Source organism: Symphalangus syndactylus, chromosome 18, assembly GCF_028878055.3.
Source record: "Symphalangus syndactylus isolate Jambi chromosome 18, NHGRI_mSymSyn1-v2.1_pri, whole genome shotgun sequence".
NCBI lineage: Eukaryota > Metazoa > Chordata > Mammalia > Primates > Hylobatidae > Symphalangus > Symphalangus syndactylus.
Window position 1 is genome coordinate 78,798,529 of NC_072440.2, and position 22,563 is coordinate 78,821,091.

At 40.7% G+C, this 22,563-nt stretch overlaps 1 protein-coding gene across 33 annotated transcripts in view; it reads right to left on the bottom strand.

The window, feature by feature from the left end:
- LTBP1 (latent transforming growth factor beta binding protein 1) overlaps positions 1-22,563 on the bottom strand; it is a 442,730-nt gene that overhangs the window by 46,604 nt on the left and 373,563 nt on the right. For 15 of the 33 annotated variants that reach the window (XM_063623691.1, XM_055252600.2, XM_063623686.1 and 12 more), the window contains 2 exons: positions 11,296-11,421; positions 6,878-7,021 (listed from right to left, as the gene is read on the bottom strand). The exons of 4 other annotated variants lie outside the window; for them this stretch is intronic. In XM_063623691.1, coding sequence (XP_063479761.1) covers positions 6,878-7,021; positions 11,296-11,421 — 270 coding nt within the window. The remainder of the gene's footprint in view (positions 1-6,877; positions 7,022-11,295; positions 11,422-22,563) is intronic. 14 more of the 33 variants (XM_063623689.1, XM_055252601.2, XM_063623687.1 and 11 more) reach the window with 2 other exon arrangements.

Genomic DNA, 22,563 nt, shown 5'->3' on the forward strand with positions numbered 1-22,563 from the left:
ATTTGCATTATAAATACTGTGGTCTTACTTTCTTTAATATTTTTTTCCTACCAAAAGTCTTTTTTTTCCAATCAGAAATAATTTTTATAAAACTCTTTCAATGTTAAATTTATTTAACATGTTAACTAAACACATTTTAAAAAACAGACTCTGCCAAATATAACAGCTAACTGATTGTTACATGTGGTTTCCTGCCTTTAAAAAATGTGTACATGCACGGCCGGGCGTGGTGGCTCACGCCTGTAATCCCAGCACTTTGGGAGGCCGAGGCGGGCGGATCACGAGGTCAGGAGATCAAGACCATCCTGGCTAACATGGTGAAACCCCGTCTCTACTAAAAATACAAAAACAAAATGAGCCGGGCGTGGTGACAGGAGCCTGTAGTCCCAGCTACTCGGGAGGCTGAGGCTGGAGAATGGCATGAACCCGGGAGGCGGAGCTTGCAGTGAGCCAAGATCGCGCCACTGCACTCCAGCCTGGGCGACAGAGTGAGACTCTGTCTCAAAAAAAAACAAAAAAATGTGTACATGCACAAAACCTGTAGTATACCTCTCTAGGAAGGGAACAGGGATGCTGTTTGAGTTCAATTGTCAGAACTACCCAGAGGAGTCGTATTCTGTGTTCCTTGACAGTGGGGAGATGTTCTTTTTTTCTTTTAATTTAACCTCTTCTAATTTAACTCAAGCAATCTGAAGCAGCACTTCTTACACCAAAGTGTGAACAGACATTTCCTCACTTAAGTGTGCCCCTATTAAATCTTTAAAAAAATGAAAAATTATTTTTATTCTGTAGAAGTAGCTAGGAATGGGAGGGATGGGTTATGAAAGGGACATGTGCTTCTAACGTGGAGAGGCAATTTATTCAACAGTTACTGAGTGTCTACCATCCATCAGGCACCGTGCTAAGCAGTGAGCTGTTTTGCAGTGGATGCAGAGAGAATAAGATGCAGAGACTGTTAGCTACACAAACAAGGTGTGTTGAGAGCAGAGAGGCAGAATCCTGTAATTACATCACGGGGATTTGGGGAATGTGTGACAACCTGGTGACAGTCGGGCAGACTTTTAAAAAGGCTTGAGAGATATTTCAGGAAGGGCTAACAAGAAGACGGGCACAGTGGCTCACGTCTGTAATCCTGGCACTTTGGAAGGATGAGGCAGGCAGATCACTTGAGGTCAGGAGTTCAAGACCAGGCTGGTCAACATGGCAAAACCCTGTCTCTGCTAAAAATACAAAAATTAGGTGGGCATGGTGGCACAGGCCTGTAATCCTAGCTACTAGGGAGGCGGAGGCACAAGAATCACTTGAACTCAGAAGGTGGAGGTTGTGGTGAGCCAAGATCATGCTACTGCACTCCAGCCTGGGCAATGGAGCAAGACTCTGTCTCAAAAAAAAAAAAAAAAAAAAAAAGGCTTACAAGGGGGAGGGCACAGCAGGCAGAAGAGTTAGTAGTGGCAAAGTCATCATCATCTTGGGAAAGCATAATTATTTGGGGTAACCATGAGCAGGGCATGGGCTTAGACGTAGGTATGGGAAGTGTAGGAGAGAAAGCTAAACAAGCCGTTTACGTTATAGAGGATAAAGGGTATTGCTGCCCTGCTAATGCATTTGGACGTCATGCTATAAAGCAGTGGTAAGCAGTTGAAAGACTGAACGATTTAAACCTAGATCTATGTTTTGAAAACATTAACTGTGGCAGCAGTGTAGAGCAGGAATTGATGAGAGAGGCAGGGAGAGAAGGTAGGAGGCTACTCCAATGATCCAGGTAAGTGATGCTGAAAGACTGACCCAGGGAAGCAGCATCCGGAACAGGGAGAGATTTGAAGGACACCCTGGAGGTAGAACTGGCAGGATGTTATGATGGACTGCTTGGATGACAAATGGGGAGACAAAAAAAAGTATGACTTCGGAATTTCTAGTATTGACGTCTAGCAATTAATAAATAGACACAGCTGGGTGCGGTGGCTCATGCCTGTAATCGCAGCACTTTGGGAGGCTGAGGCGGGTGGATCACAAGGTCAGGAGTTCAAGACCAGCCTGACCAACATGGTGAAATCCCATCTCTACTAAAAATACAAAAATTAGCCGGGCGTGGTGGTATGCTCCTATAATCCTAGCTACCCAGGAGGCTGAGGCAGGAGAATCACTTGAACCCAGGAGGCAGAGGTTGCAGTGAGCCAAGATCGTGCCACTGCACTCCAGCCTGGGTGACAAAGCAAGACTCCATCTCAAAAATAAAAATAAATAAATAAATAAATAGATACAAGGAGAGGAAATGGTGATTAATTTAGGTTTGAATAACTGTCAGCCAGAGAGGCTTACAAGACACCCTGGAAGAAAAAGTCCAATAGGCAGCTGGAAATAGGAGCATGACACTCAGAACAGAGGTGGGGGCAGAAGATACTTACTTAGCAGGCAACATCATATAAGTAATGGTTGACTCCAAAGCCGATGAAATATCCCAGGAGAATAACATAAATAAGAAGACAGCTAAGCATGTAACTGCCTGGGATGTTACTATTTAAGGAATGGGCAGGAGAAGAAGAACCTGAGAATGAGACAGGAAAAGACTAGTCCAAGATGCAGGAGGATGCAGGGAACAGTAATGTCGTGAAATCAATCACAGGGCAAAGATGGGGGAAAAGATGAAAAACCACTGTCAAATGTTTCAGAAGAAGAATGGGATGAGACTAAAGAGTTTAGCATATAGAAGCTCACTGATGGCTCACTGACTCAGATGAAAAGTCAGAGAGCCTGATTTCAGTGTACTGAAGGTCAAATGGAAGATGGTTCTGTTGAGACAGGGGAATATGGATGTCCTTTCAGAGTCCAGAGGTCAACATGGTGACAGATATTGGATGGTGATACTGCAGGGGACTTTTTTAAAATTTATTTCTGTATTTGCCAATTTTCTGTGATTAATGTGTATTATCTTAATAATGAAAAACAAAATGAAAAAAGCCAATTTTGAGAAGAATTTGATGTCTTGTTGTCCTCAGCCCTAAAATTAGAAATGGTGAAGTGAGAAGATCGTGAGTTGGGTTCCTGGACCAATTCTGCCATTCATTAGCTATATAACCTTAAGAATAACATTTCAGATGTTTCTCTGGGCCTCAGTGTCTTTACCTATAAATAAAAAAGCTGAGCTAGAAAATCACTAAGGTGGTTTCTAAATGCAGAAGTCTAGGGTATAGCTCATGATGTGGGAATAAGATGTATTAGCGAAATGTATTAGCGAAAACTGCTATTTAAAGAAATCCTATGATAAATTACTGAGTAAAGTGAAGAATTACTTTATAATATAACTAACCACCCCAACCTATATGTTTTATACTTCCTGATTTTGTTTGCTTTTCTTAAAGTGGAGAATACCTGTATGGATTATAATATATATATATTTTTCATTGTATTCTTTTCATTATACCTTCTGTTTTAAGAATAAGATGCAGTTCTTACCACAGAATCCTCTGTACACCAATCAAGCAAGAGAACAGCATTTTGTGGGTAAGGTCTGAAGGCTGCGGTTGCCAAGATTAAATATTTACTGCTTCCCTTAGAGTGCCCAAAGACATAAAGTTTTTATTGAGCAATTATCACAGGCACTAAGGAAATAATAGCATCAGACTGTATTTCATATCCATACCTTCTTAAATGTGATGAGTGGCCTGGTATGGACATTTTCTAGTTACTTCTTTTTCAGATGCTTTTAGGCAATGCACAGCAATGTAAATTAGTGGCCAAAGGCCCAGGCAGTAAAAAACATTAAGAAAGACTTAAAAAATATATATGTGGGAAGCAAGAAAGTTTAGAAATAAAAACCCTAGGACATTAGAGTTCCAAAGTACCTTAAAGGTTCATCTGGGGCAATACCCTGCTGGAAGCGGGTGCTCTTCTGCCAGTGCTCTTCTGCCAGTGCGTAACCCACCTGTTCTTAGATGCCTCTGCGGGAAGCACTCCAATATTTTGTGAGGCAGCTTTTTGCTGACTAGCTCTTGTTAGTTATTGGAAAGCTCTTCTGGATACTGACCTGAAATCTGCCTTCCTAATACCCTACCCCATAGCCCCAGTTCTGTCTTCAGTATGATACCACATCAGATTATCATGCTACTGCTCATTGTTGGAATACAGATTGTCCTGGGGGAGTTTTATAGCTGAATAAAAATGTGATAGCCTATACTGGAAATTTATCTTTCCCTTCCTAAGTACTTTTCAGGAAGGATGAGCTCTCAGCTTCAGTATATTATGTATATAGTGAAATTAATTTGAATCCTAGTCTAAAAACTTTTATTTAAATTTGGTCTAAAATGTTTTGGTCTATGGAATAGCAGATTCTTTTACTGGACAGGGTACAAACTCTCTTAACTGGCCTACATTTAACCAACTTGTTGTGTTAACTGATGTTTTCTTGCCCTCTGTAAAATATCATTGCTGATGCTCATGGAAGGGAGAATGCTCAGAGCCAGATGGCTATTCTTGCAGAGGTCCACACACTTCCGCTCCTATAGGCTGCACAGTATGCAAACCAAGACTCACCTAGGTATATACTCAGACATTCTGTGTCAGTGTATTGATTATTGTACTTACATAATTTAATTAAATATTACATCAACCAGTACAATATGAATGTGACTAGAAGAGCTGTTTCCAGGGCAAGTTAAAGCTTTAGAAAGATTAGATAAAGTTGATTCAGTAAAAGAAATGCTATCAAATTAGGTGTGGACAAGACAAGTGTAAAAAAATTGAGAAAAACTGTAAAAATCTAGAGGGATTTTACATTCGTTTTGAAAAACGCTTTAGATTCTCACTCCCTTCTACAAAGAAAGTGTTAGTAAAACATAACAGATGGGGTTTATGCAGGATAGCCACACAAACTCCACAAATGAACCTCTACACAAAAAAAGACCATAGCCTTTCTCTTCAAAGATTGGTGCACGAATGTGCTTTTTTTTTTCTTTTGAGACAGAGTCTGGCTCTGTCGCTCAGGCTGGAGTGCAGTGGTGTGATCTCAGCTCACTGCAACCTCGCCTCACGTGTTCAAGCGATTGCCATGCCTCTGCCTTACTGATTACAAGCATATGCCACCACGCCTGGCTAATTTTTGTATTTTTAGTAGAGACAGGGTTTCACCTTGTTGGCCAAGCTGGTCTAGAACTCCTGGCCTCAAGTGATCTGCCTGCCTCTGCCTCCCAAAGTGCTGGAATTACAGGCATGAGCCACCGCACCTGGCCAAATGCACTTATATCCTTTGAGTTAAAAATTAAATTTAGAAGATAATGCTACCTTTTTATGATTTCCAGTTTTTAATCACCTTTTTCAAATAACTGATCAATTATTGGCTCTGATGAAATTAGACGGAAGGCTTCTGCTGAAGTTTATGGCTAAACTCAGTCTCTCAGGATACTGCTAGAAAATTTTTTTTAAATGAAGCCTGTCATAAGACAGTCTTAAGACTCCATATAATAAAAGTTCACCGTCAACTATGCAAATTGAGGCATGATAAAAGTAAAAGCTGCGAGGAGCTACACAAATGAATAAGCTCAACTCGTTACTGGTTCGGTCTAACAATTATGTTTTTACGTATTCTCACTCTCCCTTCCTCTAGAGTGTGATCATTGGAATAGCCTGTATTTTTTCACTTAACATTGTATCACATACATTTTTCTTCCTCATGACTATCTAAGCATCACCTAGACCATTTAATGGCTATATATTATGACATATGAATTAATTCATTCAAAATAACACTATAGGTGAGTTGCTACCTTACGGAACCAAGCAAAAATAAGAAAAAGACAGTTAACCAATTCTGTTAGTGGCCAACCAGATTTTTTTGTTTTTTTGGTTTGCTTTTTGCTATTGTAGATCCAATTAAAATGAAAAGTCTCTTCTTTAGGGAATATGTATTGTTGTGGTGGTCACTTGAATGAAGAGAAATCCTCTCACCAGTAATAACCTGTCTCTTCTCTTTCACAAAGTTTTTGAATTACAATCTGTTCATTTAATTCTGTACCCTTCACCTTTCTATATTTAATAACTGAGGAAATATGTGTGGGTGAAAATATTTTCATATTTCATTTCCTATTACTTGCAAAGATAGCTATTTTACACAGAACAAGTGTACCCTCCAGAGGAGTAGTGAAAGCTATTATGGAAGCATGGATAAAACTGACTGAGAGAGAAAAAAATGGTCTATGTTTCATTTTACTTGGTTCTCAAAAGACCATTTGGGCCTTTGCTTTCCCTAAAATACAACCAAGCTATAGCTACATGGCACAAACTAAAAGGGTGATTGGGAAGTTGATTAATTTATCTGGAAAACAGTCCAACTCTCCATTTCAGTTTGCACAGTGACGACACAGCCTAAATCAAATTTTAAGCGAATGCAAACATAGCTACTCTCTAGGCCAAATTCTGGAAAAACACCTTAAGAATTCCAAGTGGAAGTCTTTGTAGATCCTAAGAGGCCTCTATGTTGCTTTTAATTTAGAGAAGTGTCAAGACACATTTCTCTAAGGGCCAAGAACGTATGGAGGATTATGCAACTTAACGAGATGGTGCCACATTAAATCCTGAGCTGATAGCTCTCTAAGTTTTAAGCAATCCCCAGCAAATGTCCTCATCATTTGGATCCTTTACCTTACTGGAGGCGTCTCTGGTTTGGATAGAACATTACAGGCCATCTAGCCCAAAGAGTCATCACCCACATCTTAATTCCACTGACAAGGCAGGCACAGAAGATCATGGAAGCTTCCAGAGACAGCACTGTGTCAGGACATCTGGCTTCTTCTTATCTCACTCACAGCGTTTATCCCAAAGCTGTGTGGGTGCAGGTTTTTGAGAGGAGCCTGCCATTCCCTTGCACAGTGTCACTGGGACTTACCTGTGGAGGTCCGGGAGCGGCACTGCCCAGTCATGGGGCTGTACTCTTGGTTTTCATCAGCACACACGCACAGGAAGGACCCTTCCACGTTTTCACAGAAGGCTTCACCACACACCCCACTGAGCAGTTCACATTCATTCACATCTGGAAAAGGGAAAACAGACCAAGTGAGATGTGTGCCTCATTCATGACAGCTCTCTATTTACCAGCTGTGCCAGGACTAATAGTGTCTTGCTGAAAAGAAGGCGATCCCCAGAGAGCAGTCAAACCCCTTCTGCTCTTTTAGGGAAGGGGCTCTTTAAAGTAGAGATGTCAGATTTGGTTTGTACGAAAGGACTATGAAAATTCAAGACAATTCCCGATTTCGTTTTTTTTTTTTTTTTTTTTTTTTTTTGAGACGGAGTCTCGCTCTGTCGCCCAGGCTAGAGTGCAGTGGCGTGATCTCGGCTCACTGCAAGCTCCGCCTCCCGGGTTCATGCCATTCTCCTGCCTCGGCCTCCTGAGTAGCTGGGACCACAGGTGCCCACCACCACGCCCTGCTAATTTGTTTTGTATTTTAAGTAGAGACGGGGTTTCATCGTGTTAGCCAGGATGGTCTCGATCTCCTGACCTTGTGATCCGCCCACCTTGGCCTCCAAAAGTGCTGGGATTACAGGCGTGAGCCACTGCGCCCAGCCAATTCCCAATTTAGTTTTAAAGGATACCCTGGAATTGTACTGCAAACCTAGTATGTGCCCACTGACAACCTCTGTCTCCCAGGTTCAAGTGATTCTCCTGCCTCAGCCTCCCGAGTAGCTGGGATTATAGGCATGCACCACCGTGCCTGGCTAATTTTTGTATTTTTAGTAGAGACAGGATTTCACCACGTTGGCCAGGATGGTCATGAACTCCTGACCTCAAGTGATCCACCTGCCTTGGCCTCCCAAAGTGCTGGGATTACAGGCGTGAGCCACCACGCCCAGGCCTACTCTCAGTTCTTAATTCAAGCAAAGTTAGACTCACTGACACTTCAGTAACCACAGAATTAAGTTCATTTAAAAAGCTTTTAAAATATACTTAAATATCTGAAAATACAGTTTTCTGGTAGCCAAAGCATCCATAATTACCGATAGAATTCAGATTACATGTTCCTTTGAGAAATGAAGGAAAGACCCCTATAGATACTCCTCAGGCTGCATTAATCATTCATGTGAAACAAATTGGTCCAATAACTAATCACTGATCTCATGACACCTTTGCAAATTCTGTTGATGTTGTACTGTGTAATTTCTATTTTGCTAAATGTTTTTCTTCCGTACTTAAATATACATAATTAAAATACAGTCAAAGAATCTCAGTGACAAGTACACTTTATTCAACATTTTGCAAGTACGTAGCCCTAATGAAAGGCTAATTTTATGTTTGATGTCGTCCAACAGTGCTTTTTACCCTCTTTCCTCCTACAACCTTTTATTCATGAGTATCCAGTTCAGTAAAGCACCTGACTTAAAGTCTGAAATGCTCACGTGTCTTATGCATTAAACATGTACAAACATTAGCTTTCATGAGCATACTTTGAGGTGGTTTATACAAAGTTAAAAATTTGTGCAATTATCTAAATCATTCCAGAGAAAAAAAATCCTCCTTTCACCTGGTATACCCAGTTAATTGGACAAAAAACTTATATATCTTGACTTATTTGGATAATTACCTCAGTTTTCCATTTCATTTATATATAAAGAGACATACATCCAATGAACTGGTTTCACTTGTGAAAAATACCATAACATAAAGTAAAGCAGAGTTGAAATATTTAATCAACCTGGACAGTCATATTGAGACCAGAAAAACTTAAGAAATTGCCAGTTCACATTTATCAATTTTAGGTAAATGTCCAGTGGAACTTTGTACTTTCCAACATGTATCATTGACATGGCTAATAAACTCTATCCCATCAGACTGCAATAATTCAATCAAGAAATATTTCCTAGCTTACTTCTGTGGTGCAGGCCTGTACGGCCTATACGTGGGGAAACAATGATGAGCCAGCAGTCCCAGCTCCTGCCTTCATGGAACTTACAGTCCAGTTAGGGAAATTAACAAAATAATCGCACACGCTTCAGTGAGTGTGAGGAGTGAAAAGTTCAGAGCTCAATGAAAGCATGGAACAGCAGACCTTAAATGCGGGGCTGAGTTAGAGAAATGATACTGCAGCAAATAGCTGAAGGATGAGTAGGTGATAATGGGGGAGGTGCTGACTCATCCCTGTAGCTCTACAGAACACCCAGTGTGAAGTGCATATCATAGGTGCTCAGTAAATATTTTTGAAAGAATAAATACAAACACAAAGAAAATGACATTTGTTGAGTTCATCAAAATGATAACAAATATTCCTTCTTTAAGGTAGTGTTTTGTGTGCCAAGCTGAAATGTCAGCATGGGTTTGGTGTGCTCATCTGGCTGGTTAGAAATGAACATTAAGCAGGGGCTCTGGAGCTATGTGGACTCCAGATAGGTGACATGGTTTCCAGATATGGTTCAACATCTGTTATTCAAACAGTTGGTAGTTAAACAAAATTTACTGAGCGCCTATAACAAGCCAAGCATTGTGCCCTGCCCAGGGAGAAGCGAGAAAGTTTTCAATCATACAGAGGTCATAGCCTTGCAGAAGGGGGCTGCAGGTGGTATACCCATTATTAAATTATTCCCCCAAAGGTTGTAAGTGCTATAATAGAATTTGCTGAAGGTGCTCTGGAAGCAGAGGTCACAGCTCAGCTTGAGAGTGAGGAATGGAGCAGGGATGGTGTCTGGAAGATGACACTGAACCTCAGTCTTCAAGAATGAGTGAAAAAAATCCAGGGCTCAGGGAAGGAGAGGTCAGGAGGATATTCCCAGCAGAAGGAGTGAACGACAGTCAAATAATTGCATAGTGACATGGGCAACGACAACCAGTCTGACGTTGCTGGAAACAACAGGTGAAGAAGGAAGTGGTAAAGCTAAGATGAAAAGTAGGGGCCACATCACAAGACCTATCTGGTGAAAATATTATGCAAATGTCAAACAACTGTATTTTGGTGGAAAGGTGGCTAAAGCAGGAGTTTGAACTAAGATTAGGATAGTCTTAGCTATATTATTAAATAACTATGTCTTGTTGTGAATAATTCTTGAATAATTATCTATGTTTTTGACTAGCTACTGCTTACGCATGAAATCATATCACTGCTTTGTAAATAATTTTTGGTTGAGAATTAACTGAATTTCATAATTCCACAAAAGCAGTTATTATTTAAGTGACATTATCATTAAACCTTAAAAATTTTGTTTTCCAAGTTTAATATGGATGGCAAATGAACTAATGTTTTAATTGCAAATTTTCAAACCAAATAGGCAATAGACTCCTCAAGTTTCATCTGCCATGTAGTGAACATGGCTATTTTCTCTAAGAATAAAGAAAAAGAAAAGTCTTGCTATCTATAAAGTCTTGAATTTGATAACCTTTCTTCTCTTTCCCATTTAATTGCTTTAATTGCAAATATGTTTCATAATGAGTTGGACGTGAAGAAATCACATCTTGTCAGACAATGAAATACAAATTATTTTCTGTGTGAGCATTTGTTGGACCATATTCCAGGACATCTGATGATACTCAAGATTCCTTCCAGCCCTGTCAATCCTGGAACAGACTGAGGAAATACAGTTGCACAATTCAAAGCATCCTTTTGCAGGTATCATTCCTGGACACTGAAGCTCCTGGCAATACTTTGCCTTAAATGCACTGTCTAAGGGGGTGTATTTCAAAGACAGACAATCTATACCACACACCAGACTCTAATTCCTGTGCTGAAGGGAGTCTAGAGTTCTGCATACTCAGTTAAGAGTTTAAACAGATGTTCTTGTTAAAATTCATTTAAATGTAAAGTCATACTTTTGTATTTCTTAATGTCCCTAACAATTTCAGAAGCCATAGGATTTTTTTTTTTTTTTTTTTTGAGACAGGGTCTTGCTCTGTTGCCCAAGCTGGCATGCAGTGGCATGATCACGGCTTACTGCAGCCTCAAACTCCTGGGCACATGAGGTCCTCCCACCTCAGCCTCCCAAGCAGTTGGGACTACAGGCATCCACCATCAAGCTTGGCTAATTTTTTTTTTTTTTTTAATTTTTATTCATAGAGAAAAGATCTCACCATGTTACCCAGGCTGGTCTCAAACTCCTGGCCTCAAGTAATTCTCCAACCTTGGCCTCCCAAAGTGCTGGGGTTACAAGCGTGAGCCATGCACCCGGCCAACATAGGATATTTTTGCACACTCTCAAATTGTATGACAAAATCAAATTATGATAAAGCTCTACCCAAATTACCTGCTTAAAAGCTCCTGTTGTTCACTGTGATTTCTTTTCCCTAGGGACATGTGAAACACGTTGGGAAAAAATCTAAAAACTCACCCACACACCCTTGCCCATCCTGTGGGGCTTGAAAGCCCTGATAACAGAGGCAGCGGAAGGAGCCAGCTGTATTGTCACAAAACCCGTGACTGTCACAAACAGTGTTGTTTACACATTCATCAATATCTGCAAAAAAGACATGGAACATCAGACACAAAACAAACACAGGCTGACAAACACCAGATATTAATGGATAAACAGAGGCACTCAACACATCCTGATTAGTGTGTGATGATGAGATGAACATGTTTACACAGAAAACAGCTTTTAAAACATTTTACATATAAATAAAATGTTTTGATGAAAATGGTTTAACAGCCAAAATGTTGGGTTCTATGAAAAAAACATTTACTACTTTTCCTTAAGAAATGTTTTTAGACTGAAATGATGGCTGCAAAATATTACCTAAATGTTTTCAACTCTTTATTTCCAAGGAGCCTTATATTCCTACAGAGAAAATATGTGAAAATATTGTCACTTGTTTTAGTTGCAGTAAATGCTAATAGTATTTGCATCTGATAGTTACAGGTGGAAATGAGCAATGGTTTACTTAACCTTGTGGATAACCTTGATCCAGACTACATAACATCCTCAGGAAGTCAAGAGAGAGTCTGATGAAGTCAGCAGGGTAGCCAGTCAGTCCCAGTGCCAAAAGAAAAGATTTTATGCCACCAATTTACAGCCACTCAAGGTCCTGGTTGCTCCAGCTGATTGACTGACCTGCCAATTCATTTTGTTCTCCATAAACCTGATGAGAGTGACCTTGTGCCTTTTTCCCTCATTAATAAAAACATTCTTATAAAAGTGATGCCTCAATTGCAAAGTTACAACAGACTTTTAGATAGAATTCTTTATTCTTACAGTTACTAATTTCCTTCTCTGTTCTTTCCTTCCCCTTCTCCTTGGGCACTGCCATATCTACACTACCCATCGTCTGGTACTCTGTTCTCTCTGCCCCTGGACTTAACAGTCATGCCACATGCAAGTTTTTGGAGAAACAACTTTTTTTTTTTTTTTTTTTTTTTGAGACAGAGTCTTGCTGTGTCGCCCAGGCTGGAGTGCAGTGGCGCGATCTCAGCTCACTGCAAGCTCCGCCTCCTGGGTTCACGCCATTCTCCTGCCTCAGCCTCCTGATGAGCTGGGACTACAGGTGCCTGCCACCACACCCAGCTATTTTTTTTGTATTTTTAGTAGAGACAAGGTTTCACTGTGTTAGCAAGGATGGTCTTGATCTCCTGACCTCGTGATCCACCCACCTTGGCCTCCCAAAGTGCTGGGATTACAGGCGTGAGCCACCGCGCCTGGCCTGGAGAAATAATTAAGAAAATGTTAATGACAGCATCCAAATATATGTGAAGAAGATTGCACTTTTATGTTCAAATAATGAAATCAGGTAACAAATGTTAAAGAAAATGACAAGTTCAAGTTCACTTGAGAGAATTTAGTTTGGGGAGAGTTACTATTAATAAAATTGAGCATTTTCTCTTTCATTATTTATTTATTTTTATTTATATATATACATATTTTTTGAGTGAGACGGAGTCTCACTCTGTCACCCAGGCTGGAGTGCAGTGGCGCAATCTCGGCTCACTGCAAGCTCCACCTCCCGGGTTCACGCCATTCTCCTGCCTCAGCCTCCCGAGTAGCTGGGACTACAGGCGCCCACCACCACGCCTGGCTAATTTTTTGTATTTTTAGTAGAGATGGTGTTTCACCATGTTAGCCAGGATGGTCTCGATCTCCTGACCTTGTGATCTGCCCACCTCGGCCTCCCAAAGTGCTGGGTACAGGCTTGAGCCACAGCACCTGGCCACATTTTCTCTTTTAAACTTATTTTCTCAACTCAAAACAAACTAACAAAAAACCTACGTCCCTTCTCCTTTCTGGCAGGGCTCCTTCTCCCATCCTGACCAGTCTCTGCCTCAAGGTCCCACCTGCTCATCCTTCTCCAACATCTTCAGTTATTCCTCCCCTGGATCCTACCCTCACTGCCTTCAAAAATGTTAAAATTGCTTGAAAATAGTTTTCACCTGATCATATCAGCACCCATTGTGCTTTTCTTCTCCTTGGGCACTGCCACATCTCACACCACCCACGCCTGGTACTCTGCTCTCTCTGCCCCTGGACTTAACAGTCATGCCAAAATGTAAGTTTTTAGAGAAACAATTAAGAAAATGTAACGAGAACATCCAAATATATGTGAAGATTGTACTTTTATGTTCAAATAATGAAATCAGATAACAAATGCTAAAGAAAATGACAAGTTCAATTTCACTTGATAGAATTTAGTTTGGGGGGAATTAAACTTTTTGTATCACTGCAGAATGTCACAAAGAATTGTCTATACTCATTTTCTTTATTTCCTATTACAGTCTATGTGTAAATGGAAACAATAGTATCAATATGGATAATATTAATATTGGTAAGTTCCTACAATTACTGTGAGCATTAAACAAAATAACACATACAAAGTGCTTTGAAGACTGCCTGGCATATAACGTAGGGAGGCATCCAATATAGTACACGTCAACTTTATTATTACTACTATTCCTCTTCCTCCTCCTCCTCCTCCTCCTCAATGACCTACAATCTTACTTCCTAACTCTTTATGCCACTGAGACTCCTATGAGAAGAAGCACCAATGACCAGCTCATCATTAAATCTCATGATCATCTTCCGGTCAGTCACCCCTGACCTCTGAGTCTGGCTGAATGCCCACTCCTTGAACACTCTCTTCCCACGTTCAGTGACAGAATATTCTTCTTGTTCTACCTTGAGCTTGTCTTTGCCCTTTGGCAGCCTGAAGGTGGGTGTCTGCCAAGGCTCCGGCCCTGCCTGAAATCTGCTGTGTGCTCGGCACTCCCCTCCTCCAACCTTCCCACACTCTCCCAGTTTCAATGACCATGCTTCTTGGGATAAATCCCCCATCCTCCTCTCCAGCCAAGATTCTTCTCCAGAGCATTTTTTTTTTTTTTTTTTTTTTTTTTGAGACGGAGTCTCGCTTTGTCGCCCAGGCTGGAGTGCAGTGGCACGATCTCCACTCACTGCAAGCTCCACCTGTTGGGTTCACGCCATTCTCCTGCCTCAGCCTCCTGAGTAGCTGGGACTACAGGCGCTCGCCACCACGCCCGGCTAATGTTTTGTATTTTTAATAGAGATGGGGTGCAGGCACATTTCTTAATCATTTCCATTGGATCTTCTGCCATGAACTTAAACTTATCAAGCCTAAAACTGTATTCACTGTTTTCCTACTAAACTCCATTTCCTGACCTTGGTGACTTAAATTAAAAAATCAATGAAGCCCAGTGCGGTGGCTCATGCCTGTAATCCCAGCACTTTGGGAGGCTGAGGCAGGCGGATCACCTGAGGTCGGGCGTTCAAGACCAGCCTGACCAACTTGGAGAAACCCTGTCTCCACTAAAAATACAAAATTAGCCCGGCGTGGTGGCACATGACTATGATCCCAGCTACTTGGGAGGCTGAGGCAGGAGAATTGCTTGAACCCGGGAGGCAGAGGTTGCAGTGAGCTGAGATCACGCCATTGCACTCCAGACTGGGCAACAAGAGCGAAACTCCGTCTCAAAAAAAAAAAAAAAAAAAAAGGACAAATCAATGAAATTATTTCCAATCTAAAAAATGAATCTCCCTTACAACACTGAACACAAAAAAAATACTCAATAAATCTGTTCTGATTGATTTTCAATGTCAGCATGAGGCTGAGATCACAATGTATTTACTGATCACAACTTGAGGAGGAATTGCATCGCGTCACCAAATCACTTAACACAGGCCACTGCTAATTATAGGCTTTCTGAGATGGGTGTACGTCAAACAGATTATTTATGTTATTCATTGAACCATAGGATTTCAGGACTGGAAAGAAACTCGGAAATGCTTCAATTACCATTTACATACTGATGATTTCCCAGTCTCTCTCAAAAATTTACCTCTGTCCTTTAGAACCACTTACCTAATACCTATTGGATATATTCATAATAAATGAATTTATTATCACTCGCCTCCTCATCTCAACTCCATTTCTCGTATTTTCTTCATCAGCAAATCCAATCTGTCACCCAAGCCAGAAATCTTAATATCACCCTTCACTTTCTCCTATTCTCTGTCCTTCCCTGTCATGCTGTCTTTACTATCTTTCCTGATACTCATACTCTTGGTGGGTCATCTTCCCATCTCCAGTCTTGCCTCCCTCCCTCTATCCATTCTCCACCTAAAACTGCCAATGTGCTCTCTGCAAAATGCAAACTCACCAATACCATTCCCTTGCTCACAGTGTTCAGTATCTCTTCTTGGCTAAAGGGTAACCACACTCCTTAGAAGGGCATGGAACACCCTTCCTCATCTGCCTCCTGCCTATACGTCTGGCCACAGTTTACAAACAACCTCCTTCCCAATCTGCACTCTGGCTCAATTAGCATACTAGAGGTCTTTGAAAACCTATGGTCTTTAATATTTCATGGACTTGGTGCATACTCCTTCCGTCTCTGGAATCTCCATGCCACCCCTTTTCCCTGGACTTACTTAGAAATGCCTCTTGGCCCTTCAGGAGTCAGCCCAAGGGACACCTCCTCTGCAGCACCTTCTTTAACTACTCCACGAGCAGATCTCAGGGACTCTCCTCTCGGCTCCCAGAGCATTTTCTGCCACTGCTGTGCTTATCAAGGGCTATTTCTCAGGGTGAGGAACCTTTAACTTAACCTCACCAGCAACTTATTTCCCTACTAAAATGAGTGGAAGGATAGCAAAGGAGGAGAAAGAGAAGGTATGTACCAGAAACCTGGTGGCTTTTCAGTCCAGATTCTTGAAGGAAAACCTTTTGCTTTCCTTTTTATTAATTCTATGCAATTATAGCAGATGATAATTTCTCGTTACTGTGCACAGGAACCAAATAATTGACCTGAAGGTGAACAAGCCCCAAGCCGGTTATGAATTACTGGGCGTCTTGCAGTCTCAGACTTACTGTAACAGTGATTAACCGAGAAAGTTTAGATGAGCAATATTTTGGATTTGAATGAATAGGAAAAAATAACGTGGAATGCCTGCTGGAAACTAGCTCTTCAGCAACTAATATTTTATAAAAATGATATAATGTAACTCTCAGCAGTTTCATGTTTTCAACAATGAGGTGAGGTAATAGCTTAATAAGAGGACAACATTTGTTTCACTTTAATGACCTCTACAAGAAAAAACATTATTTCATTAGAATTTTCTTTGATGATGTGAGCTCTCTGAGATATTTTTCCATTGTTAGTCCTGTATATACATGCAATGAAAAGAACTGCTACAAATAAGAGTAATTCTAGAGAAATAAAGCTAAATGTTAAGAAAATTTACTACATTAGAGTAGAAGTCCCAGCAAGACTAAATGAACAAGTGAAAGTCATCCTTTTTTGCTAAAGTTGAATTTGGAAGATGAAACTATATTTTGAATCATCCAAATATCATATGTTTTCGCTTAATGAAGGGTGATTCTGTTAAAACTACTGAAGCAATTTTGCTTAGTGATCTGTAAGGGCCATGCATGATATCATTGGTAATACTATCCAACGGGTTAGTGATTACAGGCGTGATTTGTCTAGTGATCAATTGTCACTTGTCAATCCAGAAAAATCAGGTGTGGCATTACAAAAGTTGCTGATTCATCATGCAAGTGTTGCTATTTATACTTTACTGAAGAAGGTAGATATAAATATTGATATTTCAATGGAAATAAAGTCAAGAAAGAATTATACAAACCAAGGAGAATCGATCCCTGATGTGAATTTCCCAATAAAAAATTACATAAATGTCAGAAAGAAAAATAGAATATAGTTCTGGGTGACGGGAACTATGAGTGGCTCATTTAAAAAGGAGCAATGTTGTCAATGACTAATAGACCCACGCTTTTGAGGGTCTTTATTGATCTACTTGGCGGATCTATTTTCTTTGTCCAGACGCTTTTTACTGAAGACATTTTCTCAATGAATGAAAAGTTTTTAAAAACCTACTGATTGCATTCAGGGAGTCTACATACAAAAGTAGAACTCGAACCCATGCACTCCCGAATTCTCAAATAAAGGTGTAAGGCCAGACACCTGTGTCACCTTCTCATTTACATAAAGTGAACTACGAAATAAAGAACAAGTATGGAAAGAAGGCAGGGTTTTCTAAAAGAGGTTGGGGTCATGTAAATCTTGTTTAAGAATCAAAAAATTAAAATTGTTTTAATTTTAAGAACTCAACACTAAAATTCATAACAAATCTTAATGGTTCCATTAGGTGTCTTGCATTACATGCAGAAAAGTCTATGTGTATCTGTATATATTCTGAAAACGATGTATATTGGAAAGAAAGGGGTATTTCTGTCTATTTCATTAGTAAAATGATTTGGTGTTCTTTTTTCAGATATATTCTTCAGTTTTTGGTTTTGCATTTTTAGGAAAGTGCTTCTTCTTACTTTCTTAACATCTCCTGCTCTTATTTTGTTGACTTCCTTCTTCCTTATTCTGAGCAAAACATACTCATCTATTAGGGGAAGCAGCTCACTAATGAGCTTTCCTTCTGCTGCCAGGATGCACCAGAGAAGTGGATAGTGGGAATGGGAGTGTCATTTTTTGGTAATGGATAATTCATAGGAAAATCTCCAAAGCTACTGAGAGTTGTGAAGAAACGGCCTTCCTGTCTTAGAACATTTTTAGATGAATCATATGGTCCATTTTGACTTAAAGGAAACCTGAAGATTATCCAGTTCAGTCTCTTCATTTTAATAACCAGAAAACTGAGGGCTAGAAAGGGGAAGTGACTTGCCTCTAGGTTACACAGTCAGTTAGCGGGAGAGCTTGCAGAGGAACAGGGCCTGGTCAGAGAAGAATCCTCTGAATCCGTCTGTGGTTCTAGCCATCACATTCTCTTACCTGTCACCATGATGATCGTTATAAAAGGTTAGTCCTAGATGGTGAACAGAACTAACCAAACTGTGAGCCCAACAAGCACACTGGAGTTTGTCCACTACAAAGATGGAGGTCAGAACACACCATCTGTTACTCTTCGACTCATCACCTACTGGCTTCCAGTTTTATCAAGTCTTCTTGTCCTTAAATAAGACTTAGGCATCTCTGTCCTTTAATACAAGAAATATCATCATACTTGAAATCTAGACACTAGAGCTACTGTGGGCCATGAAGAAGATATTTTTGTAGGAGACCCTTGGAAGAAAGCACATCAGGCACCCATGGTTGCAAGTCTCAGGAGGTCCCAGGACTTAGGACCATGTCTAGCATTGGTGCTCCTGGATCTCTTCATAAGAAGAAAATGGCCCACTATTTTAGCTCAGAACTTCCTAACCAACTGAAATTGGTTAAGTATTTGGTGCCAGAATCTTAGGAAAACAGATCCAAAGAAAAGGGGCTTACACTGGAAATGCAGCCCTCACACTCCTTTCTGAACAAGGAATGGAAGCCGGCTAGGAGAGAGTAAATCTCAGCCAAGAAGTGGGAGTGAAAGATGTTAAACCAGCTGAATAGCTGCCCAAAAGAATTTTAAAATGGCATGGCTGCTGGCCCACAAGCGATTAAGGTCTCTCTCACAGCACAGGAGGGAAGCCAGCATTAAGCGGAAGATGAGCACAAGGCCTAAAGAAAAAAAATAAAATTTAGCCAATAGGAAATTAAAAACTGGATTTGGAGATGGTCCAGACAATACAATAGGATATGGAAAGATCCTTTTAAAAAAAGTCCACTGAGGTCTGGCAACATCGACAAGGCTGGGGAATATAGCCCATATGTGTTATGGAAAATAACTTTATTCTAGGAGATGGGAATAGGCCAGAAACAGCAGACGACGTCCCTGAGCCGAGTCTGACTACCATGCTATCCCTTGACAGAGAAGGGCAGGAAAAAAAACACAGGGACCTTGATGGTCACAATCTATTTTGAAAGCTAGCAGCCTAAGATATGCAATAAGAAATGACATAGGTAACAAATTATTTGAAATTCAACTTTCCCATAATTACCTTCTAGAAAAGAAGGCTGGCCAATGAGACATCTTTTTTTTTTTTTTTTCCAGCATGGAGATGTACTACTTTCAAAAAAATTTACTTATTTATTTATTTTAGAGACAGGGTCTCACTCTGTTGCCCACACTAGAGAGCAGTGCCATGATCATAGCTCACTGCAGCCTCAAATTCCTAGGCTCAAGCAATCCTCCTACCTCAGCCTCTCAAATAGCTGGGACCACAGGTGTGTGCTGCCATGCCTGGCTTTTTTTTTTTTTTTTTTTTTTTTTTTTTTTTAATTTTTAGTAGAGATGAGGTCTCATTATGTTGCCCAGGCTGATCTCAAACTCCTGGGCTCAAGTGATCCTCCCACCTCGGCCAACCAGTGCTGGGATTACAAGTGTGAGCCACCACGACCAGTCTACTTAAATTATTCTGTAAAAATTACCCAGACAAGCCTCATTCCTATATTCCAGAGAAACTAAACCAACAATACTCCATTTTTGTCAACCACTACGTAGACAACAGGTATTCACCATCTACAGTTAAAGACAGCCTATTGGAAACCATTCTAAAAATCACATATATCATCCTAGTTACCCAAAAATGTGGGAGTCATCCCTGATTACTGCTCCATATCCAGTCATCACATTCTTCTGATTTTATCTTTTGGTTATATCTCCAATCTCTCCTTTCCTCTCCAACCTTATTCAAGGACACATTATCTTTCACTCAAATTCCTGCAATGGCTTCCAAACTGAGTTTTGTGCTTTCAGACACTCATTAAAGACCCCAAATTCATCTCCCACAATGACAGAATAATTTACCTACTGAAATAGTCCAATCAAATAGTTCTCTGCTTAAACCTCTTCAGTTTTCTTCCATGGGTAATGGCATAAAGGCCTTTGCCACATGCTGTCTGAGCTTGTCCATCTGGCCTCTCTCCTGCATCACCTTCTTTCCCTCTCTGTTGGATCATTCCATATTTCTTACTCCTTTTTAACAGCCAAGGTTCTTGACTTATCTACGAATGCTGTGTTTACTCCATCAGTTCCCATTCATTCTTGTGTGGCTCCTGAATACAAGATTCCACTGACACAGCACCTGACAAGGTCACCATTTGGTAAAACCCAAAGGATTCTTCTTGTCCTCTTAGCAGAGCTCTCAGTAGTATTCAATGCGGTTGACCACTCTCTCCTTGAAGAACGCTTTTCCCTTGGATTCTGCAGTACCATATCCTCCTGTGTTTCCTCTTACTCCCTGGACTCCTCCTACACGGTCTCTTTTACTTGACCCCTATATGTTGGCGTTTCTCAGAGCTTAGTCCTAGACCTTCTTTTTTTCTCATTCTATGATCTCTCTTGGTGGTCTCATCCATTCTGATGGCTTCAAATGCGGTCTAGGTCTGATGACTTCCAGTTTTTATCTCCAGACTAGATTTCTGTTCTGAACATTAGAATTAACTTGATCCAATTCCCTATGGGACACACCCAGATGGATATTTCACAGGCAACTCTAATTTAATATAACCAAATCACACTCTTGATCTTTACAAAAAAATTGCTTCATTTTTTTTTTTTTTACCATGTCGGCAAATAGTGCCACCAAACACCAAATACTTGCTAAAGCCAGGACCTATGACCTTTCTTCAACAATTCTCCTCCATGTCCTACATCGGGTTCAACTTTACGTTCTAATCTAGCACTAGGCTCTATCTCCAAACCATTTTTTGAGTCATTCATTTCTCTCCATCATGTTGCCACTGCTCTAGCCTGAGCTACCACCAATATGTCTGGCTTGAGCTATTATAACAATATCCTAGAAGATATCCTGAGTTTTCTCCTGCTCCTCTAATCCCATTGCCAAAAAACAACCTGGAAAACAGAAACACTGTACTTAAAAATATAAATTACTGAATTAAATCAAATAGAAGACTCCACTCATTATAAAGAACACAATTATTTTCTGTACCACTAAGAAAGAAAAAAAAAAAACTCTACAAATTAAACTATTTTGCACTGCTTTTTAAAAATCACTTCAACTGTAGGAAGTGCCCCAGTATTAAAGGTGGAAAAATGTGCATCTTTTTAGAAAGAGGAAATATAGTGTATCACTGTCCTGCTCAGAATCTATCAGTCTATTTCAGTTACACTTAGAATAACACCCAAACTCCACATTTCTTGGGGGAAGTTGCAAATTCTGTTCCTGCCTCCCCAGTCCTACCCTTGCTAAGCCTCTCTCTCCCATCTGAGTACTAGTGAGGCCCGACCCTGCTCAGCTTTCAAGATCAGATGAGAGGTGTATTTAGGGTGGGGTGGCTGTAGACTGCCACCTCCTCCCTCAGAACCAGGCACGGCCGTTTCCACTCCCGGGAGCGCACCAAGTTCTCTGTCTCAGAGGCTTTGCCCTGAGCTCAGCTCAAACACTGTTTCTTTAGAGAGATCCTTCAGTCAAAACAGTCTTCTCTCCTCCTCCCTCTCATTAATCCTATACAAAAAAAGTTAGCCGGGCCTGGTGGCGGGCGCCTGTAGTCCCAGCTACTCGGGAGGCTGAGGCAGGAGAATGGCGTGAACCCGGGAGGTGGAGCTTGCAATGAGCCAAGATAGTGCCACTGCACTCCAGCCTGGGCAACAGAGCAAGACTCCGTCTAAAAAAAAAAAAATTAAATAAATAAAGTATATAATTTCATTTTTAAATACTAAAAACTATTAAAAAAGAAATATGTCAGCCGGGTGCTGTGGCTCACGCCTGTAATCCCAGCACTTTAGGAGGCTGAGACGGGCGGATCACGAGGTCAGGAGATCGAGACCATCCTGGCTAACATGGTGAAACCCCGTCTCTACTAAAAATACAAAAAATTAGCCAGGCGCGGTGGCAGGTGCCTGTAGTCCCAGCTACTCGGGAGGCTGAGGCAGGAGAATGGCGTGAACCTGGGAGGTGGAGCTTGCAGTGAGCTGAGGTCGCGCCACTGCACTCCAGCCTGGGTGACAGAGCGAGACTCTGTCTCAAAAAAAAAAAAAAAAATATGTCAAATATTAACATTAATTATCACTGGTTGATAGATAAATGATTTTTTTCTTTATATTTCTCAGAATTTTCTAAATTTTCTATTCTATAATGAGAGTGTCTCTTTCTCTTTTTTTTTTTTTTTTTTTTTGGAGATGGTGTCTCACTACATCACCCAGGCTGGCCTGGCCTCAAACTCCTAAGCTCAAATGATCCTCCCACCTCAGCCTCCCAAGTAGCTGTAACTACAGGTACCCACCACCACACCTGGC